This window comes from Canis aureus, chromosome 25 (assembly GCF_053574225.1).
Source record: "Canis aureus isolate CA01 chromosome 25, VMU_Caureus_v.1.0, whole genome shotgun sequence".
Classification (NCBI taxonomy): domain Eukaryota; kingdom Metazoa; phylum Chordata; class Mammalia; order Carnivora; family Canidae; genus Canis; species Canis aureus.
The window spans coordinates 1,670,651-1,696,390 of NC_135635.1; the positions used below are offsets into that span (position 1 = coordinate 1,670,651).

Consider the following 25,740-nt stretch of genomic DNA (forward strand, 5'->3'; position numbering starts at 1 on the left):
CTGGCTTTTCAGCATTTATTATGGGAGGCAAACAAGGAGAAGGGTTGTGAATGGGGGTTGGGTTAAAAAACTATAGTGTCTTCCTCAGACCTATTACCTCTTCCCTATCTCTGCTCCACTTATACCTTTTTCCCCCAGGCAATCCAGTATGTAAGGCTTTAGATGACAGCAGTATTTTCAGGCCCAGAGAGGTCTGATAAACTATACAGATTTCCAGTTTTATTTTACTTTATTATTATTATTTTTAAAAGATTTATTTATTTATTCATGATAGACACAGAGAGAGAGAGAGAGGCAGAGACACAGGCAGAGGGAGAAGCAGGCCCCACGCGGGGAGCCCTACGACGTGGGACTCAATCCCAGGACTCCAGGATTACGCCCTGGGCCAAAGGCAGGCGCCAAACCCCTGAGTCACCCAGGGATCCCCAGATTACCAGTTTTAAAGTCATTGGACCCAGAATTTAGTTTATGGCCTTACTGGAAAAAGTCACAGGGAATGTTATTGAGAGGGAGTGATTCTGGGAAGGCGGCAGAGTAGGAAGCACCAGGAATTGGTCTCCCCACTTAGAGGACAATCTGATAGAACTATTTGGGAATTCCGGAGTCTGTCAGAGGCTTGCAACTTACAGGGAGAAAAGATTAGAAGGTAAATTGTGATTAATTCTAGTCAATTTCAGCTCAGCACAGCACTGCCTACTCTCCTCCACACCCAGCCAGGACCCAGGCAGCTGTGCATGTGTTCTTAGAGCAGCTTATATGCAGTGTATGGGAGCTAGGGTGGGCAGAAAGGACCCTGTCTTCCAAATATCAGTTTGCTGCTCTCATTGCTTGATTGTTGCTTCTGATTGTAGAGGTGTAGACGGGTAGGTAGCCATTTTTGTTGCACCTCCCCTCATTATCACCAGTGCCTCCCCATCTGGTTGAAGTGACTTCCAGGGGGGTTTTAAAGGGCCTGCACCTTCTCTCCTCTTTATTCTTCACTTTTTCCTCTTTTGGGAGCCAGGCATTAAAGACTAGGGCCCTCAGAAACAACTGCATAATAAGGAAATTAGAAAGTGACTGTGTGAGCCCAGGGAAAGGCTCAGAAAAGACCTAAGAAGATAAATTTATTCTTCAGGCTGATACTCAGCACAGAGACACCCCACATCAATCAAAAACAAAAACAATAATAAAAATCAACAAGGCTTGGGGAAGGGGAAGAATCTGATTTCCAGAGTTACTACTTTGTTAAACAGATTCAAATGCCCAGTGTTGGGGGCACCTGGTTGGCTCAGTCAGTGAAACATGCAACTCGATCTTAGGGTTGTAAGTTTGAGCCCCATGTTGGGTGTAGAGGTTACTTACAAAATAAAATCTTAAAAAAATAATGCCCAGGGTTCAAAAACAACAACAACACAAAAAATCACAAGACATACAAAGGAACAGCAAAGTATGGCCTATTTGAAGGAAAAAATGAATCAACAGAAACTCCCTGAAAAAGACCTGATAGCAGATCCACTAGACAAAGACTTAAAAACAACTGTCTTAAAGATTATACAAAGAACTAAAGGAAGATGTAGCAAAAGTTAAGAAAACAGGCACCAGGGCAGCCTGGGTGACTCAGCGGTTTAGCGCCACCTTCAGCCCAGGGCTTGAACCTGGAGACCCAGGATCAAGTCCCGTATCGGGCTCCCTGCATGGAGCCTGCTTCTCCCTCTGCCTCTGTCTCTGCCTCTCTCTCTCTCTCTCTCTCTCTCCCCCTTTCTCATGAGTAAACAAAATCTTAAGAAAGAAAGAAAGAAAAAAAAAAAACAAAAAAACGGGCACCTTGGTGGCTCCATCAGTTAAGTGTCTGCTTTCAGCTCAGGTCATTATCCCAGGGTCCTGGGATTGAGCCCCACATCACACTCCCTCTACTGTACGTGCACATGCTCTCTTTCTCTCTCTCGAATAAATAAATATTTTTTTAAAAAAGTTAAGAAAACAGTATGTGAACAAATGGAAATATCAATAAGGAGATAGAAAACCTAAAAAGAAACCAAAAAGAAATTCTGGAACTGAAAAGTACAACAACTGAAATGAAAAATTGACTAGAGGGATTTGAAGGTAGGTTTGAGGAGGCAGAAACAAGGATCTGCAAACTTGAAAATTGGAGAACGGAAGTTATCAAGTGTGAGGAACAGAAAATAAAAAGATTGAAGAAAAGCAAACAGACCTAGAGGACCTGTATGATACAACTCAGTAGACCAACATACACATTATGGTAGTCCTGGAAGAAGAAAGAGAGAAAAGGGCAGGGAGGATATTTGGGGAAGTAATGACAGAACACTTTCTGAATCTGATGAAAGACGTGACTTATAAATATTCAAGAATCTCAGCAAACTGCAGGTAAGATGAACTCAAAGAGACTTAGACCAAGACACATTAAAAACAAACTTTGAAAAAACAAAAACAATCTTGAAAGCAGCAAAAAGGAAGTGAATCATCACAAAGAATTCTCCGTAAGATGATCAGATTTCTGATCAGAAACTTTGGAGGCCATAAGACAGTGGGCTGATATATGCAAAGTACTAAAAGAAAACAATTTCCAATTGAAGATCCTGTATCCAGCAAGACTGCCCTTTAAAGTGAGGCAGAAGTACCTGGCTAAATCAGTCGGTGGAGTACACGATTCTTGATCTTGGGGTTGTGAGTTTGAACCCCATATTGGGTATAGTGATTACTTAAAAAATAAAATCTTAAAAAATAAAAGGGAGAAATGACAACATTCCCAGATAAACTAAGGCTGAGGGAGTTCCTGACCACCAGACCTTACTTGAAAAAAATACTTAGGGAGTCCTGCAAGAGGAAGTGAAAGGATTCTAGTCAGTAACCCAAATTATAAAAAATTCCGTTTACAGTTACATCCAAAAGAATAAAATACTTAGGAATTAACTTAACCAAAGAGGTGAAAGACCTGGAGAATGAAAACTGCAAAAAAAGGCTGAAAGAACTTAAAGAAGATGTAAATAAATGGAAACACATCCCATGTTCATGGAATGAGAGACTTAATATTGTTAAAATATCAAAATTACCCAAAGCAATAAGGTTCAATGCAATATCTATCAAAATCCCAATAACATTTTTTTATTAATAGAAAACCTATCCTAAAATTCATATATAATCACAAGGGACCTTGAATGACAAAAACAATCTTGAAAAGGAACAAAATTAGAGAACTCACACTTCCTGATTTCAAAACTTACTACAAAGCTACAGTAATCAAAACATTGTAGTATTGGCATAAAAACAGACATATAGGCCAATGGAATAGAATAAAGATCCCCAAAATAATTCATCACATATGTGGTCAAATGAATTTAGACAAGGGTGTCAGGACCATTCAGTGGAGATAGAAGTCTTTTCAAGAAATGGTGCTAGGAAAACTGGATCTCCACATGCAAAAGAATAAAGTTGGACCCCGAACACCATATGTAAAAATTAACTAAAAATGGATCAGGAACCAGAATGTAAGATCTAAAACAATAAATTCTTAGAAGAGAACATAGGAAAAAAGCTTCATGACACTGGGTTTGCCAGTGATTTCTTGGAAAATAAAAACATAGACACATTAAACATTAAAATTTAAAAATTTTGTGCATTAAAAGACACTGTTAGAGGCACCTGGCTGGCTCATTTGATAGAGCATGCGACTCTTGATCCTTGGGGTCATGAATTTCAGCCCCATGTTGGGCATGGAGCCTACTTTAAAAAAATAATAATAGTAATTTTTTTTTTTTAAAAGACACTGTCAGAGGTGAGTGGGTGGATGGATTAAATAGGTGATGGGGGGGCAGCCCCCGTGGTGCAGCGGTTTAGCGCCTCCTGCAGCCTGAGGTGTGATCCTGGAGACCCAGGATCAAGTCCCACATCGGGCTCCCTGCATGGAGCCTGCTTCTCCCTCTGCCTGTGTCTCTGCCTCTCTCTCTCTCTCTCTCTCTCTCTCTCTCTCTCTCTGTGTGTGTGTCTCTATGAATAAATAAATAAAATCTTTAAAAATAAATAAATAAATAAATAAATAAATAAATAAATAGGTGATGGGGATTAAGGAGGGCATGTGTGATTTGTACCAGCTGTTGTAAGGAAGTTTTGAATCACTATGCTGTACACCTGAAACTAATATTACATTGTTACCTAATTGGAATTTGAATAAAAATTTTAAAAAAATAAAATATAAATTACATACAAATAAAAAATGAAATGACATATCTTTAAAAAAAGACACTGTCCACAATATAAAAAGACAACACACACAATAGGAGAAAATACTTGCAAATCATATATCTAATAAGGGATTAATACCCAGTGTGTATAGAGAACCTTAAAACTCAACAGCAAAACAACAGCTTGATTGAAAAATGGGTAAAGGACTTGAATAGACCTTTTTCCTGAAAACGATATACAGATGGCAAATGAGCACATGAAAAGATGCTAAACATTACTAATCATTAAGGGAATGCAAACTGAAACTACAGTGAACTACCACAATGGTGTGAACCCATTAAGATGGCTACTTTTTTTTTTTAAGGTTGTGGTTGGTGGTGGTGGTGATGGGTTGTTTTGTTTTGTTTTGTTTTTTTAACAGAGAGGAGTACAGGGCGGGAGGGGCAGAATGGCAGGCAGAGGGAAAGGGAGAAGCAGGCTCCCCGCTGAGCAGAGAGTCCAACCTGGGGCTCCATCCCAGGACCCTAGGATCATGACCTGAGCCAAAGGCAGACACTGAACTGACTGAGCCACTCAGGCACCCCATAATGGCTACTTTAAAATAAACAAACAGGGGCAACTTTGTAGCTCAGTTGGTTAAGCATCTGCCTTCGCCTCAGGTCAGTCCCAGGTTGGACTCCTTGCTCAGTGAGGAGCCTGCTTCTCCCTCTCCCCACTCTGTGTATACATGCTGTCTCTCTCTCTCAATTAAATAAATAAAACCTTAAAAAAAAAAAAAACAGGGAAGAACAAGTGTTGATAAGGATGTAGAGAAATGGGAAACCTTGTGCACTGTTGATGGGAATATGAAATGGTACAGCCAATGTGGGAAACAATATGGTGATTACTTAACAAATTAAAAATAGAATTACCATATGATTCGGCAATTCTACTTCTGGGTATATACCCCAAAGATTTGAAAGCAGGGTCTTAAAGAGATAGTTGTACACCTATATTTATAGGTACATTATTCACAATAGCTAAAATGTGGAAACACCTCATGTTCATCAGGACTGATGACTGGATAAACAAAATTTGGTAATGGAATATTATTCAGCCTTAGAAAGGAAGGAAATTCTGCAGTATACCACAACGTGGATGAACTTTGAAGACATGCTAAATGAAATAAGTCATTAAAACAAATATTCCACTTACACGAGGTACTTAGTGTAGTCAGAATCATAAACACAAAGTATCAGTAATTAACAGGGGCTGAGAGAAGGGGCAATGGGAAGTTATTGTTTAGTAGGTTTATTTTTTTTAAGGTTTTATTTATTTATTTATGATATACACAGAGAGAGAGAGGCAGAGACACAGGCAGAGGGAGAAGCAGGCTCCATGCAGGAAGCCCGATGTGGCACTCGAACCGGGGTCTCCAGGATCAGGCCCTGGGCTGAAGGTGGCGCTAAACCGCTGAGCCACCCGGGCTGCCCTGTTTAGTAGGTTTAAAGTTTAGTTTTACAAGATGAAGAGTTATAGGAATGGATGATAGTGATGGTTGCAAAATAGTGTGAATGTATTTAATAGCACTGAACTATACACTTAAAAATGGTTCAAATGGTTACAATGGTAACTTTTATGTGTATTTTGCCACAATAAAAAATTAAAAAAGAGAAGATACATGCTTACTAGTTTACTGTACACTTACAAATGGCTACAGTGGTAACTTTTGTGTTATATGTGTTTTGCCACAATAAATAAAAAATTTAAAAAGAGAAGATATATGCTTACTGGTTTACTGTGATACTAGGGAATCCCACAGAAAAAGAAGTTGAGATGACTAGGACTTTGGCTAAGTATATTGAAACTTGAAATAAGATTATATTTCTCAGTTGCATTGAGCAACAAGCAGAATTTAAAAACAAAATACCTAACCTTTCCCAGCTTAAACTGGTAAGAAATCACATTTGCCACCCTCTTTCCTACACTGCTCAATCCCTGTAGGAGTTGGCCTGTATGACCTTTGGAGCTTAATTTGCATTTTGCTCTGATTATTGGGTACCTGCAACTTACTTGGCACAAGACCCCACTTGTGGGGTCATGATTTTTCACATTGTTATAAACAAAAGGAAGGAACATAGAACCAAAATTAAAGTGAGTGATTAGGTATGGCTGAGTGTTTAAGACTTCTGCAATTAGAGGAATAGTTGTATTAATCTGAATGATGGAGAATAAGCATTGATATTAATCTCAGATCTTAACAGTGAAGATCTAGCAATTCATTGTCAACTGTGGTTTTAATATTCTTCCTTCCACCACCTGACTTGTTGACTAGATTGTAATCAACCTTTTCCTCTTGTCAGATACTCCAAGGTACACTTTATAAAAGAAAGAATCCAGTTCTTAATACTGCTTTGACTACTATGGTATGCTGATATTGTGCCCAAATTCAAGTAATTGGGATCCTAAAAGACAGTGCTTGAAAGGATGTAGTTAAAATTACCACTAGTTGTTTGGGGAGTGAAGAGAGAAAAGATTGCTGTTTCTGAATTGACACCTTTTGCACAAAACATTTTAGTTGGTAGTAGAATAAAGTTCAGCAAGGGACTGTTACCTGAAGAAAGTGAACTGACCCATAGACATGGTATCGATGTCCTTTCATACAGCAGCAGTGTAACTCCAGCATGCTGAAGATGCCTTTCTGTAATAAAGGGAATTTGGTGTCTTACAAAATAGTAGAGAGGATACACAAGTTTTAACTTACTAGAGTAATGACGTATACTTTGAAAATGAAAATGGAAAGGCATCAGATCACTCTGAAAGTGTGTCCTGTTAAAGTCTTAGGACCCAAAGGCAATAAAGTTTTTGAACAGTTATTTTCATACCACTATATAAAATTTGACCCAACCAGTCAAACAGGAATTTACTGAGTACTGTGTACTCACCACTAGGCCAAGCCCCAAAATGGGGCAAGTGAGAGGGTAAAAAATAAGTATAGGATACATTTTTAATCCTCCAGTGGTTTACAGTATACTTTTTTTTAAGGTTTATTTATTTTTTTTAAACGTAACTGATTTAATGAGCCATTTGCAGTTTCACTGTGCCAGCCATGCGTACCTAGACATGCATGGCTCAATCTTTGAGACAAGCATATTCTACTGGCAGGATCAGCCAGGTATTATTTATTTATTCATGAGACACAGGCAGAGGCAGAGACCTAGGCAGAGGGAGAAGCAGGCTCCCTGCCAGGAGCCTGATGATGGGACTCCATCTTGGGACTCCAGGATCATGGCCTAAGCCAAAGGCAGATGCTTAACCACTGAGCCATCCCTGCAGTATACTTTTAAGGATAACACTATGAGACTACATAGACCAAAATTCTAAATTACGTTTACAAAACATAGAAGTACCACACAAATTTGGGAGAGATCGATTGCTAAAGAGGCATGAGAGAAGTTTTCAAAAAGCAATCGAATTTCAACTGGGCTTTGGAAAAATGGTAGGATTTGAATGTACGGAGGAGAGAGAGGAAGACATGGCTGAGAATAGGCAAATTGTGTGAGGGCACAAAACTGAAAACAAGTAGACTTTGCAGATCAATAGAGAGTGTGACCTGGATAGAAAATATCAGTGGAAGAATAGGAAAAAATAAAGTCATAAAAATACAAGAGGACAGAAAACTAATGCATTTTATACTCCTTTAAAATCACCTTTGGAAATGATTTCAACCCCCTTCTCCTCATAATCAAGAAATTCTTTTCAATGATTTAAATCCCCTTTGTTGCCATTTTGATTTTTTTCTTGTTAATTTTTGAAATTGTATTTGTTTCTTATTCTGAGCACCTCACATTAAAATATTCTTGGTCCTGTATGGACCCAGCCTCTAGTTCTATTGGAAAGATTGGGCATTTACCCACTCCCCTTCTGGATATAATGAAAATACTCCCACCATTGTACACTGGATAAGAATTTTGTTAAGTTTAGGGATGCTTTGTAGCTCTTCGGTAGTATATGCTAATTGGCATTTATTCAGCATATATTAATTAAATACGTGCCCTGTGTAGGTACTGTTCTAGGTGCTTGGGTTCTTCCATGAACAAACAGAGGATCCTTGCTCTTGAGGAACTTATATTCTATTAGCTGGCTTCATTGCTAGACCAACTACCAAATAATGTCTCTGCTCTTAAAATTACTTGTTTTTACAGTGGACTAAATTTAGTCAGCTGATAGAATCTTCTCTTTAAGACACTCAAACAACCTTCCCCAAACAGAGAATTCCTTACTCCATAGACTGAGGAATTTACTCTAGGTATAATTTGATAGGTTCCCCCCGCCCCTTTGGTTTGTCCTCCTTCACTGCCCTGACTACATTTTCTTTTGGAGTATTTTGGGAAGCAGTTTCCTGTTCTTACTTTTCCTCTATAAATTACCTTGCTCACACATGCAGCCTATGAGCTGCCACTGCTGTGGTTGTATTTATTTGTTGAACAATTCTGTACTTTGAAATGATTCATTCAAGAGCCATGAAGCATTCAAAGCAGGATGTGTGACTCATTTAGTAAATAGCAGCATCTTGAAGTAGAGAACAGGAACCTAAGATTGACTAAGGCACAAATGAAAGTTATATTGGCTTTGAGGTGTGTGTATTTAGTCCTTTCCCTTCTCCCATTCCCTACTTTCCCAAACAAAAACAGTCTCTTGCATTGGGAATAGAAGCCCTGTGATGAGGGCGGGAAGCATTAGGACTGTTGTAGATCTCCTTGTTTCTCTTTTCAGAATATGTGATCAATTGAAGAGATTAAATAATGTTCATAAAAAGGTGGATTATTTTTCACCCTTTTTAGCACTGATATCACTGTATTTTAGAGCTTGTTCCCCCTGGGTTTTAGGCTTTCTATGGCTTTTTAGGCAATTTTCTTTCATTAAAATATGTCCATCTGTAAATACTGTAATAAAAGAAAGCTATTCTGTCCATGAAGCACCGCCAGACCCAGAGACTTTGGAAAAAAGGATAGTTAGGTTTCAGCATAAATGAGCTTTTAGATTATCACAAATATAAACTCAGTTCCTTGTATTGTTCCCTGATAATTTAGGCATTCAGGGCTCATTTCCTAATAACTAAAGAGTTCTAATTTGTCTCCTTCCCCCAGTCTGCTCTTCTGAAATAAGGAAAGGCACATGTATTAATCATAGGTCAAGGCATTAGAGCATTTTTAAATGTGAGGCAAATCCACATGGAAACTGGAGCTGCGGTAGCCAAAAAAAACATTTCAGGAATGAATTTGGCTAGGGTTTGAGTGCATATTGCACAGAAATTTCATTGATCACAATACTTTACCAAGGGTTTAGCTTGAAACTATTATATTTCTAATGCCCATATGCTTGTGCCTGGCTCAGAATCAACAGACAAAAATTTAGCTCTAGTTGGCTTGAGCTCTCCTTTGCCCTGAGCCTTCTCTTCACTTCTCTTAGTGCTGTTACTTCAAAATGTTTCTGGGAGACTAGTTTAGTGGGATTAAGAAAAGAACTCTCTCTAAATGTTAACTTGTTCAGAGTTATTCTGCAAGGAAAAACTTGTTTTTACTCTAATACCTGTCTTGTTTACCTTGAGATTAAAAATGTAGAGAACTACCTGAATACATGCTCTATGCCAGGTATTATACTGTTTTATAGAATTATTTCATTTAAAAGCTTAAAGAGGGATATGAGGAAGTTTTCTGGGGTTCCTGATCTAGGTTGTGATTACATCAACATTTACTTATATAAAATTTCACACATTGGGCAGCCCAGGTGGCTCAGTGGTTTAGCGCCACCTTTAGTCCAGGGCCTGATCCTTGAGACACGGGATCCAGTCCCACCTCAGGTTCCCTGTATGGAGCCTGCTTCTCCCTCTGCCTGTGTCTCTGTCTGTCTGTCTCTCTCTCTCTCGTAAATAAAATCTTTAATATAGTCTTTTTTTAAGATTTTGTTTATTTATTCATGACAGACAGAGAAAGAGAGAGAATGAGAGAGACAGGCAGGCAGAGGGAGAAGCAGGCTCTGTGCAGGGAGCCTGATGCGGGACTCGATCCCGGGTCTCCAGGATTACACTACGGGCTGAAGGCGGCACTAAACCGCTGGGCCACTGGGGGTGCCCAAATAAAATCTTTAAAAAAGGCGGGGGGTGGGGGTGGGAATCCCTGGGTGGCTCAGCGGTGTAGCACCTGCCTTTGGCCCAGGGCGCGATCCTGGAGGCCCGGGATCCAGTCCCACGTCGGGCTCCTAGCATGGAGCCTGCTTCTCCCTCCTCCTGTGTCTCTGCCTCTCTCTCTCTCTCTCTATGTCTATCATAAATAAATAAATAAACAAACAAAAAAAACAAATAAATAAATAGCTAAATAAATAAGTAAATAAATATTTCATTGATGAGGTGCGTCGGGCTCCTAGCATGGAGCCTGCTTCTTCCTCCTCCTGTGTCTCTGCCTCTCTCTCTCTCTCTCATAAATAAATAAATAAATTAATTAATTAATTAATCTTTAAAAAAATAAAATAAATTTAAAAAATTTCACTGATGAGGTGCCCGGTTACAGCTCAGGTCATGATCTCAGGATCCTGGGATCAAGCCACAGGTTGGGCTCCATGCTGAGCAGGGAGTGAGGATTGTCTCTGTCCCCCCTGCCCTCCACACTTGGGCTTCCTTGCTCTCTCTCTTAAATAAGTAAGTATATATTTTTTTAAGATTTATTTATTTATTCATGAGAGACAGAGAGAGAGGAACAGACACAGGCAGAGAGGGAGAAGCAGGCTCTGTGCAGGGAGCCTGATGCGGAACTCGATCCCAGGCCTCCAGGATCAGGCCCTGGGCTGAAGGCAGTGCTAAACCGCTGAGCCACCCAGCCTGCCCATAAGTAAATCTTTAAAAATATTCATTGAGGGGCACCTGGGTGGGTCAGTGGTTGAGTGTCTGCCTTCGGGCCTAGGGCGTGATCCCAGGGTCCTGAGATGCAGACCTTACCGTGGGGAGCCTGCCTCTCCCTCTGCCTGTGTCTCTGCCTCTTTCTCTGTATGTGTCTCTCATGAATAAATAAATAAAATCTTAAAAAATATATAAAAGTAAATAAAATTTAAAAATTCATTGAGCTGTACACTTAATATGTTTTTTGGATACATGTTTTAGATCAGTTTTTTAAAATTTAGAATCTTAAAACTTCATTCATTGAGATGTATTCCTGACTTACAGTTCCCACCATCTTTGTTCTTCAGCCCATTCCTAACTCTTGACTTAGCTCTGTATTTAGTCAGTTGTTAGTAGATAAGATTCTGGATTCTCCTATCACAGAAGGATAGGTGAGAATTAAATTGCCTAGAAATAGAAAGGATTTTATTTATTTATTTATTTATTTGTTTGTTTGTTTATTTAATGATCTGTGGAAAATTGTTAATGAGAAGCTATACTTTCCCTGCCCATTCTGCAACTGGTAACAGTTTTCAGATTGATCTCATACCCCTGACATTCCATTTTAGGTTTCTTAACATTTCTTAAACTAAGAAAATCTCCCTCGGGAAGTAAAAATCAAAAGTAGCCAAAATTGTTTCGATTTGCTTCTTCTGTATCATTTGTTTGTAACTAACAAGGCAATGTGTGAGAATTCCACTTAATATGTCTTCTCCCAGTTATAGTGCCTTCTGTCTCCCGTCTTCCTAATTTCCCTGTCCTAAGTATTTGCAGATCTGTAGTACATCAGCCATTTTATAAAATGAGGTTGGGAGTTTTCTGCCTGTGTTTTTTTCCTTCCAAGTTTTAGATCCAAAAACATGTGTTGGCAGTTTGGCAAGGGAAACTAAAAAACAGCCTTTTTTTTCCCCCTTGTTTCTTTTTCTCTTTCCCTGTTACGGTGTAGCAGAATTTCTCAACAAAGACACAGTTGACATTTTGGGTCAGATAATTCTCTGTTTTAGGGCATTGTCCTGTGCATTTTGGCATATTTATCAGCATCCCATGCCTCTACCTTAGAGAGGCCAGTAGCATCCCCCTGGTTGTGATAAGCAGTAATGTCTCCAGACATTGCTAAAATGTCCCCTGGAGGTCCTAGCCGTCCCTTGTTGAGAACCGCTGCCATATAGTATAAACTGTATTTAGAGAAAATGGGTTTGGAAAGCAAGATTCAAGATTGGCATGTGATTAAAATTCCCATCAGATCTTTGAGGATATTATCGAGATCAGAGCTGTCCAAAAGAAATATAGTACAAACCGCATATGTAATTTAAAATTTCCTAGTAGCCACGTTAAAAAGTGAAAGTAAATAAGTAAAATTAATATTAATAATACATTTTATTTTAACCTAGTATATCCAAAACATTTCAACATGTAATCAACCTGAAACTAATGAGATATTTTACTTTCTTTTTTTTTCTTCTTTTGTATTCCATCCATGAAGTCCAGTGTGTTTTGACTTATAGTATATCTCAATTCAGATTAGCTACATTTAAAGTGCTCAATAGCAGTGTGTGGCTAGTAGTGGCTCCCATATTGCATAGGGCAGATCTAAATCATCTTGATCTCTAGATAGGGTGCACATTACCACATAATACTTCTCACCCATTTATGCCAAGAAACTCCCCTCATTCATTTACTTGAGCAAATTAGATGCTAAACCATGTTACTATACAAATCTTCTCCCAAGGCATATAAACTGCCTCCTTGATTCAGTATGACTTATATTCTTCAGTCTCCATTTTTAATGATAATCAGCCCTCTGTTGTCCTGGAGATGGTTAATATCTACATATTCCTTGAAAATTATTATTATTTACCCTACAACCAGAGTGAGTTTTCCCTGAGTGGCTGTTTGCCAAAACCTTAGTCATAGGTAAGACCAAAGAACAAAGGAAGACCCATTAAGGGTACTAACAAATGAGACTTGGATTTTTAAGTGGGCAATAATTCAAAGAGAAAATCCTTTTGGGAGCCCCTCCACCCATTTTAATTCAGTAGAATAATCTAATAAGGTCAAAAATTTTATCACTTAATGATTTTAGACATTTTAATTGAGAAATTGCTTTCAGAGGGATGGTTTCCTAAGCACGCATTCCAAGACCATTCTAGAGAATTCTTAAGGGTTAACTTTTAAAAAAAAATTCTTTTTTATTTTTTTTTAAAGATTTTATTTATTTATTCATAGACACACAGAGAGAGAGAGGCAGAGACACAGGCAGAGGGAGAAGCAGGCTCCATGCAGGGAGCCAGATGTGGGACTCGATCCCGGGTCTCCAGGATCACGCCCCAGGCTGCAGGCGGCACTAAACCACTGCGCCACTGGGGCTGCCCTTAAAAATTTTTTTAAAGATTTTTAAGGATTTTATTTTTTTTTCCCTTAATATAATCTCTACATTCAACGTGGAGCTCAGACCTACAACCAGGAGATCAATAGTTGCATGCTCCACCAGCCAAGCCAGCTAGGCTACCCCCTTAAAGGTTAACTTTTAATAAATGAGGAAGAATATAAGGAACAATGAAAATAATAGCCAGATCAACATTCACTTTGATAAAAAGTTTAGTATACTTTTACTCTCCCCCTTCCTACTCTAGCCATATAAAAATTATACTAGAAATTATAGGGAGAGAGGCTCATGGGTGGCTCAGTGGGCTAAGTTTCTGACTTTTGTTTTCAGCTCAAGTCATGATCTCATGGTCATGGGATCAGGCCCCAAGTTGGGCTCTCTGCTTACCCTGGAATATGCTTGAGATTCTCTCTTTCCCTCTGACCTTCCCCCTGCTTGTTCATGCTTCCTCTCTCTCAAATAAATAAAATCTTTTTAAAAAAAAAATGAGAGAGGGATGCCTGGGTGGCTCAGCAGTTGAGCATCTGCCTTTGGCTCAGGGCGTGATCTGGGGTTTTGGATAGAGTCCTGCATAGGGCTCCCTGTATGGAGCCTGCTTCTCCTCCTGCCTATGTCTCTGCCCTTCTATCTCTCTCTGTCTCGAATGAATGAATGAATGAATGAATGAATAAATAAATAAATAAATAAATAAATAAATAAATAAATAAATAAATAAAGTCTTTAAAAAAAAATGAAAGAGAAACTCTAGGGAGAGATGACTGGAGCCAAGACCAGGACAGTGCTCTGCCCATTTGCCTCCTCCTTGGAAGCTCACTACCTCATTTAGTCAGGGATTCTTAACTTTTGTGGTATTGTGACCTCCGTTAGCAGATTGGTGAAGCCTGTGAATCCCTTCTCAGAATATTATTTTTTAATTTTTTCAAGATATTGCTTTTTTTTAAATTTTTTATTTATTTATGATAGTCACACGAGAGAGAGAGAGAGAGAGGAGAGAGAGAGAGAGGCAGAGACACAGGCAGAGGGAGAAGCAGGCTCCATGCACCAGGAGCCCGACGCGGGACTTGATCCTGGGTCTCCAGGATCACGCCCCGGGCCAAAGGCAGGCGCCAAACCGCTGTGCCACCCAGGGATCCCTAGGATACTGCTTTTAAGTTAATAAAGTTAAATACATAGAATTATAAAGGAAATCAATTATTTTAAAATACAATTACCAAAAATGTTTTAAAAATATTTGATAGGGGCACCTGGGTGGCTCAGTCAGTTAAGCATCAGCCTAAGCACCATGATCCCAAGGTCCTGGGATTGAGCCCCACGTCAGGCTCCCTGCTCAGGGGGGAGCCTGCTTCTCTCTCTCCTCCCCATTTGTGCTCTCTTTTGCTATCTCTGTCACTATCTTTGTCTCTTTCTCAAATAAATAAAATCTAAAAGTTATAATTTTTTTTAATTTGGTAATGTCATGTGTGTTCTTTTTTATTGATGCATTAGATAACAAGTTCTAGCAGTAGATCTTGTGACTCCCATAGTTTCAAAGTAGTGTTGAGTATAAAGAACATTTTGAGGGCAGCCCCTGTGGCTTAGCACTTTAGCGCTGCCTTCAGATAGAGCCTGCTTCTCCCTCTGCCTGTGTCTCTGCCTCTCTCTCTCTCTCTCTTTCTCTCTCTCTCTCTGTGTCTCTAATAAATAAATAAAATCTTTAAAAAAACATTTTGATATATATGATGAGAAGATATGTGTGATCCCTTTTTAAAATTTTTTTATTATTTTTTTAAGATTTTATGTATTCATGAGAGACACACAAAGAGAGGTGGAGACACAGGCAGAGGGAGAAGGAGACTTCCCTCAGGGAGCCCAATGTGGGACTTGATCCCAGGACCCCAGGATCACAACCTGAGCCAAAGGCAGACACTCAACCACTGTGCCACCCAGGTGCCCCAGGTCCCAGTTTTTGATTGGTGAAAAATTAATAGTTCAACAGGGATCAGGGCATTTTGGAAGGGAGTGCAGTCCAGGGCTGTGCAGCAGGGGAGGAACTAGAACTAGAGACAGATAAGACAAGTCGAGACTTTGTAGCAAAATTGTAACAGGGAATTGCCTTTTTTTTTTTTTTTTAAGATTTTATTTATTTATTTGACAGAGATAGTACGCCAGGGGGAGCAGCAGAGGGAAAGGGAGAAGCAGGCTCCCCACTGAGCAGGAAGCCTGGTGCGGGGCTCAATCCCGGAACTCCCCAGATCATGACCTGAGCTGAAAGCGGACACTTAACTAAGCCACCCAGGTGCCTCAGGAGTTGCCTTCAAAAAAATTTTTAGGGTGCCTGGGTGGTCCCCCCACGTCCCTAAAGGTTTATTTATTTTAGAGAGAGAGCATGAGCAGGAGAGGGAGAGAAACTCAAGCAGACTCCACGCTGAGTTTGGAGCCTGGCATGAGGCTCAGTCTCACCACCCCAAGATCATGACATGAGTTGAAACCAAGAGTCTACTACTTAACCGACTGTGCCACCCAGGCGCCCCTATGTGAAGTAAAATATTAAGTGATCCTAACCAGAGAAAAACCTGATGGAGTTTTTAAGTCTTTCTCTCAGCTCAGTTTTGAGCAGACTTGATTTTTTTTTAAAGATTTTATTTACATATTCATGAGAGACCCAGAGAGAGAGGCAGAGACACAGACAGAGGGAGAACAGGCTCCCTGCAGGGAGCCCACCGTGGGACTCAATCCTGGGACTCCAGGATCACGCCCTGGGCCCAAGGCAGACGCTATACTGCTGAGCGCCCCCAGGTGCCCAAGCAGACTTGATTTTTGATAGTGGAAAAGGACTTTGCTTAAAAGTCATTCTTCTAGATCCTAGAACATTGTGCAAAGTTTTCAGGCTACCTATATGAAATATCCTTGGTGTACTTATAAATATCTTCTTGAAAAAGGTGGTTAGAACATCACCAATATGTTTTGAAATATATACCTCTGCCTAATTCACTTCTCTTCTTCTTCCCTTGAAGTGATGGTTCTTTACTGTAGACGAGATTCTGCTCACTTCCTCTTACGGAATACCTGGCAATCGCAGAACCTCAACAGTGACTTACCTAACCCACAGATAGCATAGCCCTGCTTAACAGGCTGTTCTCTTCCTTTCTTCACTGCCTCCCCTTTTTTCCTTAGGGAGAAATCTGTGAAGGAAGCAGTTGATGCCTAGCGTTAACCAACAATAGAGAAAACTAAAGTTCTTGGCTAAATTCCAGCACACTTTTTCCAGCTTTATCCTGGAGCCATCAGAAACCACTCAGGCAGTTTTTTGACAGTTTTACTTTTTGGTTCTTCATACTTGTAATTGAAAATCCACTTTTCCCTTCAGGACTATAGGCCTGGCCTGGAAGGACTTTACACCTTAAGCTAGCTTTAGTGGTGATAGGCCTCAGAACAAATTTGAGGGAGGTTGCCTGGTTAAGTAAAATACTTTTAGATAAAATAAAGGAACTTAAACTGAAGTTCAGTGTTGGAACTGGAAAGGAGCCGGGGTGGGTGGGGCTAGCTCCTGTCTGTTTGGTTTGCAGTCAAGAAGCACTGCGGGAAAAGAGCTAAAGGTATAGTGTTTGGTGGGAAGTATATATGTATCTAATGAGGAAAGTAAAAAGAGGGAACTAACCAGTCATTATTTTTAGAAACAAAAAGACAAATAGAAGCATGTTTCAGAGGCTGGCTGGTGAGGGAGCTGTGGGAAGCTGCAGCATCCAAGCTGTTCCTGTGTTGCAGGCATGTTTTAATGAAGGAACCAGGCCAGCCAGCCTCAAAGGGAATTTTGAGGGTATCATTCTTTTGAATTACTGCTGTTCATCTGTTCTCTTTACCTCCCCCGCTCTGAAGAAGGGGTGGGAGCATAAATTACTGTCCAGTAACCCTGTCTTACATGTCATAAACTGAGGCTGACCCAGCCTCACCTTTTCATTGTCCTTTCAACCAAACCCCTAAATAAATGAAACCTCTCTACCATCTCCTTTTCCCTTCCCTCATCCCGCCTACAGGCTTCTCCCTACCCTAACAAAAATTTTTTTGCTTGCATTTTTATTCTGTCATTATATAGCCAGCAGCATTGCACTGGCCTCTTTATGGCTGACAGAGCCCAGGCGAGCTGCCCGATGAGGGGAGACAGCATTTGGCCGATGGGGCTGGTGTGTGCCATTACTGCTGGCCATTGGGTCTCTGTCCTCTACAGCTCCATCCTGGCTCATTAAAACCCTGAGCCAAATAGCTGGGCAGGCGCCTGCTGCAGCACTGTGGGGGCCAGGAAGTTAAATGGTTCTCCTAATCCTGCATAATTTATCTCCCTGTTAGCCCCCTCATAAATAGTCCAATTCAGCCCCACCATGGAGAGGTTCTTTCTGAATTTCCTATTTTTGTGATGACCAACGAGTGTTCAGCCTTTCTCTTCTTCTCTCTTTATTATTATTATTAAAAATTATTTTCCCCTTGTTTGCTACGAGCCTCGCCTAAATGTTTTTTTCATTTGGAGCCTCCTGCCTAGACCCCACTTCACCAGCAATCTGTCCACTTCTCTCATTTGGACCTGATACCACAGAGCAGTTGGTGCTGCGGCCCTCCTCTTCTCCTTTCCTCCAGTTTTCTAATGTCTCTTTCCCCTTCTCCATTTTCTCCTTTAACCCATCTCCTCTCCTTTTCCATCACTTCCAGTTTTTTCTCCTTTCCATTCCCTCTCCAGCCCCTCTGTCCGGGGGCCATCCTTATCGCAGGATGTTTAGTAGGACATTTTAAAAGGGCACCAAATCGCTTTTTTTTTCACATGCCTGTTTCTGTTTCGTTTCAGAGATTTACAAACGAGGACCACCTGGCAGTTCATAAACACAAGCATGAGATGACATTGAAATTTGGCCCAGCCCGAACTGACTCAGTCATCATTGCAGGTATTTGCTGCCCCAGAAGCCACGTGCCTTGGTATCACCAGACAGTTAAGATTAATACCAGGGACCAGATGTACTGGGAGCTATACTCCCCTTTTCCCATTAAGAGTCCTTATGTGATCTGCATTTAATCAGGAAAAAGGAACACTAAAAGCTCCCAAGTTTCTATTGTGCCCTCCATTCTGTTTTTAATACAAGATTGGGTTCTGTGGTTTTTGAGGGTAGGTGTGTTAAGGTTTTGTCTTGGCTTTTTTCAGTCTATTCCCTCCTTGCCTTCTTTTTATTAAGACTTTGGAAGATTTACAGACAAAAGATGCCTTTGACATTCTCCCTATCCACAGTGAAGGGGTGAACAAAAGAAAGCAAGAAAGCCGACCTAGCCTGGCTGCTTCTCTTCCACTGGGTGTCAGTTTCCCCCAAACAGGCAGATTGTCAGTTCGTAAATTCAACTTGCCTTATGAACCCAGACAGTATGGAGGGCATATTTCCAAAGCTCAAACAAGGCGTTTAGTCAATGGGACTTTTCTAAGCCAATTTGGGTGACCTGGAACCTCTTGCCGGTTGTTTTAGATACTGTCTTGCTTACATGTGCCATTCTCAGGGGAGCATTCTCAGCAACTGCTCTCAAATTGTGCAGCAGTTCTGTTGTGCCATTTTCAGCTAGGCAGACATACAAAACAAAGTGGGCCTTTTCTTTTGATACTATGAGGGGTTCTGATTTAGCCTGAGTTAAGCAAGCTTACCACAGTATTTAGCCAATAAGGGATTTAGTTGGTGGTTATTACATCAGTTAATAACTCACATAAGACGCAATTTTTGTAATTATTACTAGCCAAATGCAACCCAAGATATAGTGAAGAGGGAAACTCCCCTCGCCATACTTTTATATGTGAAGAAAGGATCTTGCCCTTACAGATCTCTTAATCCTTATTAATTCAGTAAATATTTATTGAATAGCTATTGTATCTACCAGCTACTTTGCTAGGAGCTTGTAGATTATAATTCCTAGAAAAGGACATGAGTGGGGACATTGTCATTGATGATCCTTAAGAAAACTTGGAGGAAGTTTTAGGGAAGAGTGGATATGGTATAAAAATATACGTAGGTAACACATACTTAAATATATATATATATATATATATATATATATATATATATATATATATATTTTTTTTTTTTTTTTTTTTTTTTTTTTTTTTTGCAAACACACGAGGGTTTATTTACAAGCTCGAGCTTGGGTCCAAGTATACCCGACACAGCAGAGCAGGGACTTGGACCCCATACTTATATATTAAGTCAAGGCATATATGCATGAAAAAAAATTTAGAGTTTGCAGTCAAGTACAAGTGAATAATTCAAACAATATAAATATTAAGAGAATGAATATTAACTACAATTAGAGAAAGTTTATGAAAAAAGTACAGTTGAGGCAAAGTTATCAGGTTGGAAAGGCTATTTCAGATGAGTGGAAAGGTCTATGCCAAGACTCCAGGAGTGATGAGAGAAATTGATACAGGATAGTCCCAAAGAGAGAAAGTATTTTCCTGTTATTCTTTGCATTCTGTTCTGGAGTGCTCATCTCATTGCACATGACTCCAGTTATCCTGTCGAGGCTGGTAATTCTCATTTCTCTAAATTAAGATTTGGTGTCCGACATGTACTCCAATCCCTTATTGAACATTTACTTGGCTGTCTTCTGTCATTCATATCTTCATGCCCCCCTGCCACACCCCAATTCTGAACTTATCTTCTTGTCCCCTAGACCTTCTCCTTCTTGTTATTCAGTGATATATCATATCCGTATTCTCAAAACCTTGAGTTCTTTTAAAAAAAAATGTCGAGTTGATTTATTCTTTCTTCCCATTCTGTTCCTTCCACCACTCTCATTATGCTTGGGTTTCTCCAAAGTGTCCTGGCTGGCCTCCTTGACGTGGTCTCTTATTCTAATCTGTCTTGCATTCTCTTGAAAAGCCTGTCTTCTTAAATTCTTCTGCTTTGCTCAAAATCTGTCCTAATCTGGGGCACCTGGCTCTCTGGCTCAGTTGGTAGAACATGAAACTCTTGATCTTAGGGTCGTGAGTTCAAACCCCACCTTGGGGATAGAGTTTACTTTAAATTTTTTTTTTAAAAACCACCTCCCTCTAAATAAAATGCTCCACAGATTTAAAAACAAAACAAACAAAAAAAACCTCAAAGCATAAGAGACTCTTAATTGTAGGAAACAAACTGAGTATTGCTGGAGGGGAGAGAGTTGGTGGAATGGGATAACTGGGTGATGGGCATTAAGGAGGGCACATGAGGTAATGAGCACTGGGGTGTTATATACAGCTGGTGAATCACTGAACTTTGCCTCTGGTAATATACTGTATGTTAATTGAATTTAAATTTAAAAAAAATCTGTGCTAATCTTCCTATTTTCTTTTCTTAGCCTTTCTTTCAAGGCTATTTATACTTGGACTCTCAAGCTTTCTATATTCTAGCCTGATGGTACCTACCCAACTTTGTTTATAACATATACTTGATTATCTTTTTTCTTTTCTTTCTTTTGTAATTTAAGTAGATTCTGCACCCACCATGGGCCTTGAACTCATGACCTTAGGATCAAGTCACATGCTCTACTAACTGAGCCAGCCAGGCTCCCCCTGATTTGATTATCTTTATCCAAAATATACCCTTTCCTTCTCATCTATACGCAGACCCCATACCTTGCCTTTCTCTGTGCCTCTTCCTGCCTTATTCCTAACCCTCCAAATCGTCTCTGCTTTCTCCCAGTGAAAACCATTCTTTTTTTTTTTTTTTTTTTTTTTAATTTTATTCATGAGAGAGAGAGAGAAAAAGAGAGACGCAGACAGAGGGAGAAGTAGGCTCCCTGCAGGAGCCCAATGTGGGACTCGATCCTGGACCCCGGGACCATGCCCTGAGTCAAAGGCAGATGCTCAACCGCTGAGTCACTGAGGGGTCCTGTGAAAACCATTCTTTAAGGCCCAGCTCAAGTCTCACTTCTTGAAACTTCCTAACTATTCTGTCATTAATTTGTCTTTTCTTTTTAAAGATTTTTATTTATTTATTTATGAGAGACACCGAGAGAGAGACAGGCAGACACACAGGCAGAGGGAGAAGCAGGCTCCCTGCAGGGAGCTCAATGCGGAACTTGATCCCAGAACCCCGGGATCACGCCCTGAGCCAAAGGCAGATGCTCAACCACTGAGCCACCCAGACGTCCCATTAATTTGTCTTTATTTAATTACTACAACAAATTTATTCTCTACTGCACATGTCACCTATTTTTTTTTTTTTGTATACTATGATGCTATCTATATATATAAGTTTATTTCCTCAACTAGAAAACATTCTCTTTGTTCTCTAGGGCAAAAGCCATGTCTTGTATTTGAGCAAAACTCCTATACTCCTATCCCTCTCCTCCCTCAAATTTACCCACAAGTGTACATGCATGTAGCATCAAAACATGTAGAAGGTATTCAGTAAATACTTGTTGATTTCTTTAGAATCATCAGAGCATGCTAAGGGTTTTCTTTATATTTTCAGGCTGTTTGGGTGTTCAGGAATGGGAGCAGTTTATATAAGTCTCAGGTCAGAGAAGCAAAAGCCCTCTTCTGCCATTGCCATGCCCTTAGCTGCCCTGTTCTGTTTCACTTGAGTTGTGATTTTTTGTGTGTGCCCTTACTGAAGTACTCTTGAGCATAAAGGATGATGTTACCTCCACTCACCCGGGGATGGAGGGAAAGTGGCTTCATCATTGGCCAACCAAAGCTGCCAGAGGACCTTTTAAAACTATTTTGGGAGGTAGTGGTAACTTTTCTAAACACTCTGATTCAGAAGAGGTTTTGTTTAAATTAAAAAAAAAAAATTATGCTCTTTCCATGGAAAATCCCAGTGGACTATTTCCAATCGATCATGCTAGAAGGAACGATTTTAATCCCAGGTCTCACTCCTTAAAACCTCATTTAAACAGAGTTCTGTTTCTGTCATTCAGTTTAGCGGTTTGGGTATGAAACGAATCCCTGAGGTGACTAGCATGTCAAAGAAAACCATCATAATAGCAATTTAAATCAGGGAACAGGATTCAGCTGACCTAAGAGACATAAACTAGAAAAGCACAATGGGAAGAGAGGAGCTCAAATCTAAAATTCAAGTTGCTTGAAAAGTTCCCATGGGTTACCGATCGCCTTCCTCTTCCCAAGGGCAGAGGCACTGTTGAGGAAAGATTTGTGCAGCCCCTGAAAGGATATTTTGGCTGGCAAATCTAAATCCAAATATCCTGGTTTCCGGAATTTGCTCTGGGCCCAGGTCTCTGTGAAATGAGCTCTATTGTTTGCAGTTTCCTTTTCTAGCTCATGATCTTGCTGTCTTGTTCCCCAGCCCCTAGATTTGCCTGGAATGCCTTCAGAAGGTAACAGACCCTTACCTCAGTGACCACTGAAAGACAAGGCACCATTTCTTATTTGGTAGCTTTAGCAAGCAAACTCAACCATCTGATCCTCAGTTTCTTCTCCTCATCAGATTTTAACGTCCATCTGCTTATACCTGCTCACTTCAGACCTAGCAGGGAGTAAGTTTGAAGAGAAAATGTTGCTTAACTGTTCTTGATTTTCAGATCTGGAGGTTTCACAAACTCCATGTGGGTGGGTGGTTTTTGTTTTGTTTGGGGGTGAGGGAGGTGAAACCAGCCTCTGGGAGAAAGGGGGTTACAGGGATAGTCACACAACAAAACATTGTTCTGTCTTCCCTCTGCTGGCCTTGAGGCAGCACAGCACAGACACCCTCTGGTGGCCTACGCTGGCTTTCACCTACTCGAGCTCCATAAAAGCAAATTTGCCCTAACACAGAGATTCTTTCCAAATAGAAAGATAAAAATGTGTTTTCTATATATTGTCAAGTTTTAATTTCAGGTCAAAACTAAAATAAAGTTTCCTTTTTTTTTTTTTCTCCATGTCTGCAGATCAAACTCCTACTCCGACTAGATTCCTGAAGAATTGTGAGGAGGTGGGGCTCTTCAATGAATTAGCTAGCTCCTTTGAACATGAATTCAAGAAAGCTGCAGATGAGGAGGAAAAAAAGGCAAGAGGCGGGATTTTTGCTGACAAACTGGCAGTGTTCAGATGGAGGCTATTTTCATTGTGCCCTGGGATAATTTGTTTAATCAGTTAGATCACAAAATTATGGACTATTCTTTAGAACCAGACAGTTCCCACTAATCCAAGTCAGTGTTCCACATCTTCAGGTCCAGGTGATAGATCAGCACAAGTCTGTCTTTACCAAAAATTAGGCTTCTTGCCCTTTCAGTGGAGCATTAGTTCAGTAATCTCCTTTTTATTTTTTTTTAATTTTTTATTTTATTTTATTTTTTAAGATTTTATTTATTTATTCATGAGAGACACAGAGAGAGAGAGGGAGAGACACAGGCAGAGGGAGAAGCAGGCTCCATGCAGGAAGCCCGATGTGGAACTCGATCCTGGGACTCTGATCATGTCCCCAGCCAAAGGCATACACTCAACCACTGATCCACCCAGGTGTCTGCAGTAATCTCTTTTTTAAAAATTTATTTCTCTTCTGAGTATCTTAAGGATGTTAAAAGATTATGAATTACTCAGATTCTGTGAGATAACATGTTTTTGGGTCAAATCTCTCACTCTCTTCTGAGCTAATCAGACTTTTCACCTAGGCTGTTTTCAGTGAGTCAGCCAGTCAACAAACTCTTCTTGAATTTTGACACTTCTTTGTTTCAATGTATATAGCTCTTACCTTCAGGTAGCTTTCTAATAATATTCATGACATTAAACTTAAAGAAAGGTATTCTTCATGCATTCCAAAGGAGATCAACCAGGTTGGTAAAAGAACTAGAAATTACATCACTTTGGGAACACATAAACTGAGGAAGAGAAGTTTTAAGGTGAACAAAATTGTAGTCTTCAAACATGTGAAGAGTTTTCATGTAAAAGAGGGGTTAAACCTACTCTCTGGCACAGAGGGAGAAATAGGACCAGCAGGTGGAAGCTATCACAAGGTGTTCAACTATATTTAGGCCACTTAGTATAGTTATTGTAGAGGATTAAAATGTTAGAATCCCTTCATATTCTGAGCTCTTTCCTTTTAAGAAGAAGAGAGCAGATAAGAGAGTTGTGCATGAGTTTTTTGGTCCAGCTTAAATTGTAATTGTAAGAATGCAAGATAAAGTGTCCTTATCACTGGAGGTTTTTCCAAGTTTCATAGCTTCCTCTGAACTTCGATTCCTGCTATCTCCCTCCAACTGAAAGAAAGCAGGGAAATCCAATGGCTTCTATTTGTAATTCTACTTTCAAATGGCTGGCCTAGGTATAGTCTTCTCATCACTATTTTCTTTTTTAAAGATTTTATTTATTTATTCATGAGAGACACACACAGAGAGAGAGAGAGAGAGAGAGAGAGAGGCAGAGACACAGGCAGAGCGAGAAGCAGGCTCCATGCAGGGAGCCTGATGTGGGAATCGATCCTGGGACTCCAGAATCAGGCCCTGGGCTGAAGGCAGGCGCTCAGCCTCTGAGCCACCCAGGGATCCCTCATCACTATTTTCTTTAGAGACTCCAGTCTCTCATCTCTCAGCGACTTCAACCTATATGGTATAATTTTATTTTATAGCTTCCCTACCCGCCCGCTGCCACCCCACCCCACCCCACCATTATTTCTCCTTTCCGGTAGACCAAGAAATCAGTCAAATTGTTTCCACCAGAACACAAGTGCTTTAAAATCAAACTCAGGGCAGCCCAGATGGCTGGCTCAGTGGTTTAGCACCACCTTCAGCCCATGGCGTGATCCTGGAGACCCAGGATCGAGTCCCACATCAGGCTCCCTGCATGGAGCCTGCTTTTCCCTCTGCCTGTGTCTCTGCCTCTCTCTCTCTCTCTCTCTCTCTCTCTCTCTCTCTCTGTGTGTGTCTCTCATGAATAAATAAATAAAATCTTTAAAAAATAAAAATAAAAAATAATCAAACTCATAGGCAAATTCAAGAAAATTAACCTCCCTTTAAAAGCTTGAAGTCTTTTCTACTGACATTTTAACTCAGTTGACACTTCTGGGAGGCCATTTGTAGTTGGTCAGGCCTTTACTCATTGGGCATCTCGGTATTCCTTTCTGCCTGTACGAGGGTGGTCTTTCCCTCCCCTTGATGAGAAGAACAGATTCAGTAGAAGATTGTGTCCAGGAATGTTGACTGAGTCTAAAATTTCACTGAACCACAGCTTTTCTAGGAGATGCCCCTAAGGGGTTTTAAACCTGTGGTTCTGTTTACTTAGAGGCCTCTCCTTCCTACTACCCTCTGACCTCAGGGATCTCAGAATTAGCTGAATTGGGCCCAA

The 25,740-nt window shown here is 40.2% G+C and overlaps 1 protein-coding gene across 7 annotated transcripts in view; it reads left to right on the plus strand.

Annotated features, from left to right (window-relative positions):
- The window catches only part of LOC144296727 (cyclic AMP-dependent transcription factor ATF-7), a 100,706-nt gene that overhangs the window by 53,876 nt on the left and 21,090 nt on the right, over positions 1–25,740 (plus strand). For 6 of the 7 annotated variants that reach the window (XM_077869815.1, XM_077869813.1, XM_077869811.1 and 3 more), the window contains 2 exons: positions 18,295–18,391; positions 23,349–23,572. In XM_077869815.1, coding sequence (XP_077725941.1) covers positions 18,295–18,391; positions 23,349–23,557 — 306 coding nt within the window. In that variant the 3' untranslated portion in view covers positions 23,558–23,572. Of the gene's footprint in view, positions 1–18,294; positions 18,392–23,348; positions 23,573–25,740 lie in introns of those variants that run through there. The other variant, XM_077869816.1, reaches the window with a different exon arrangement.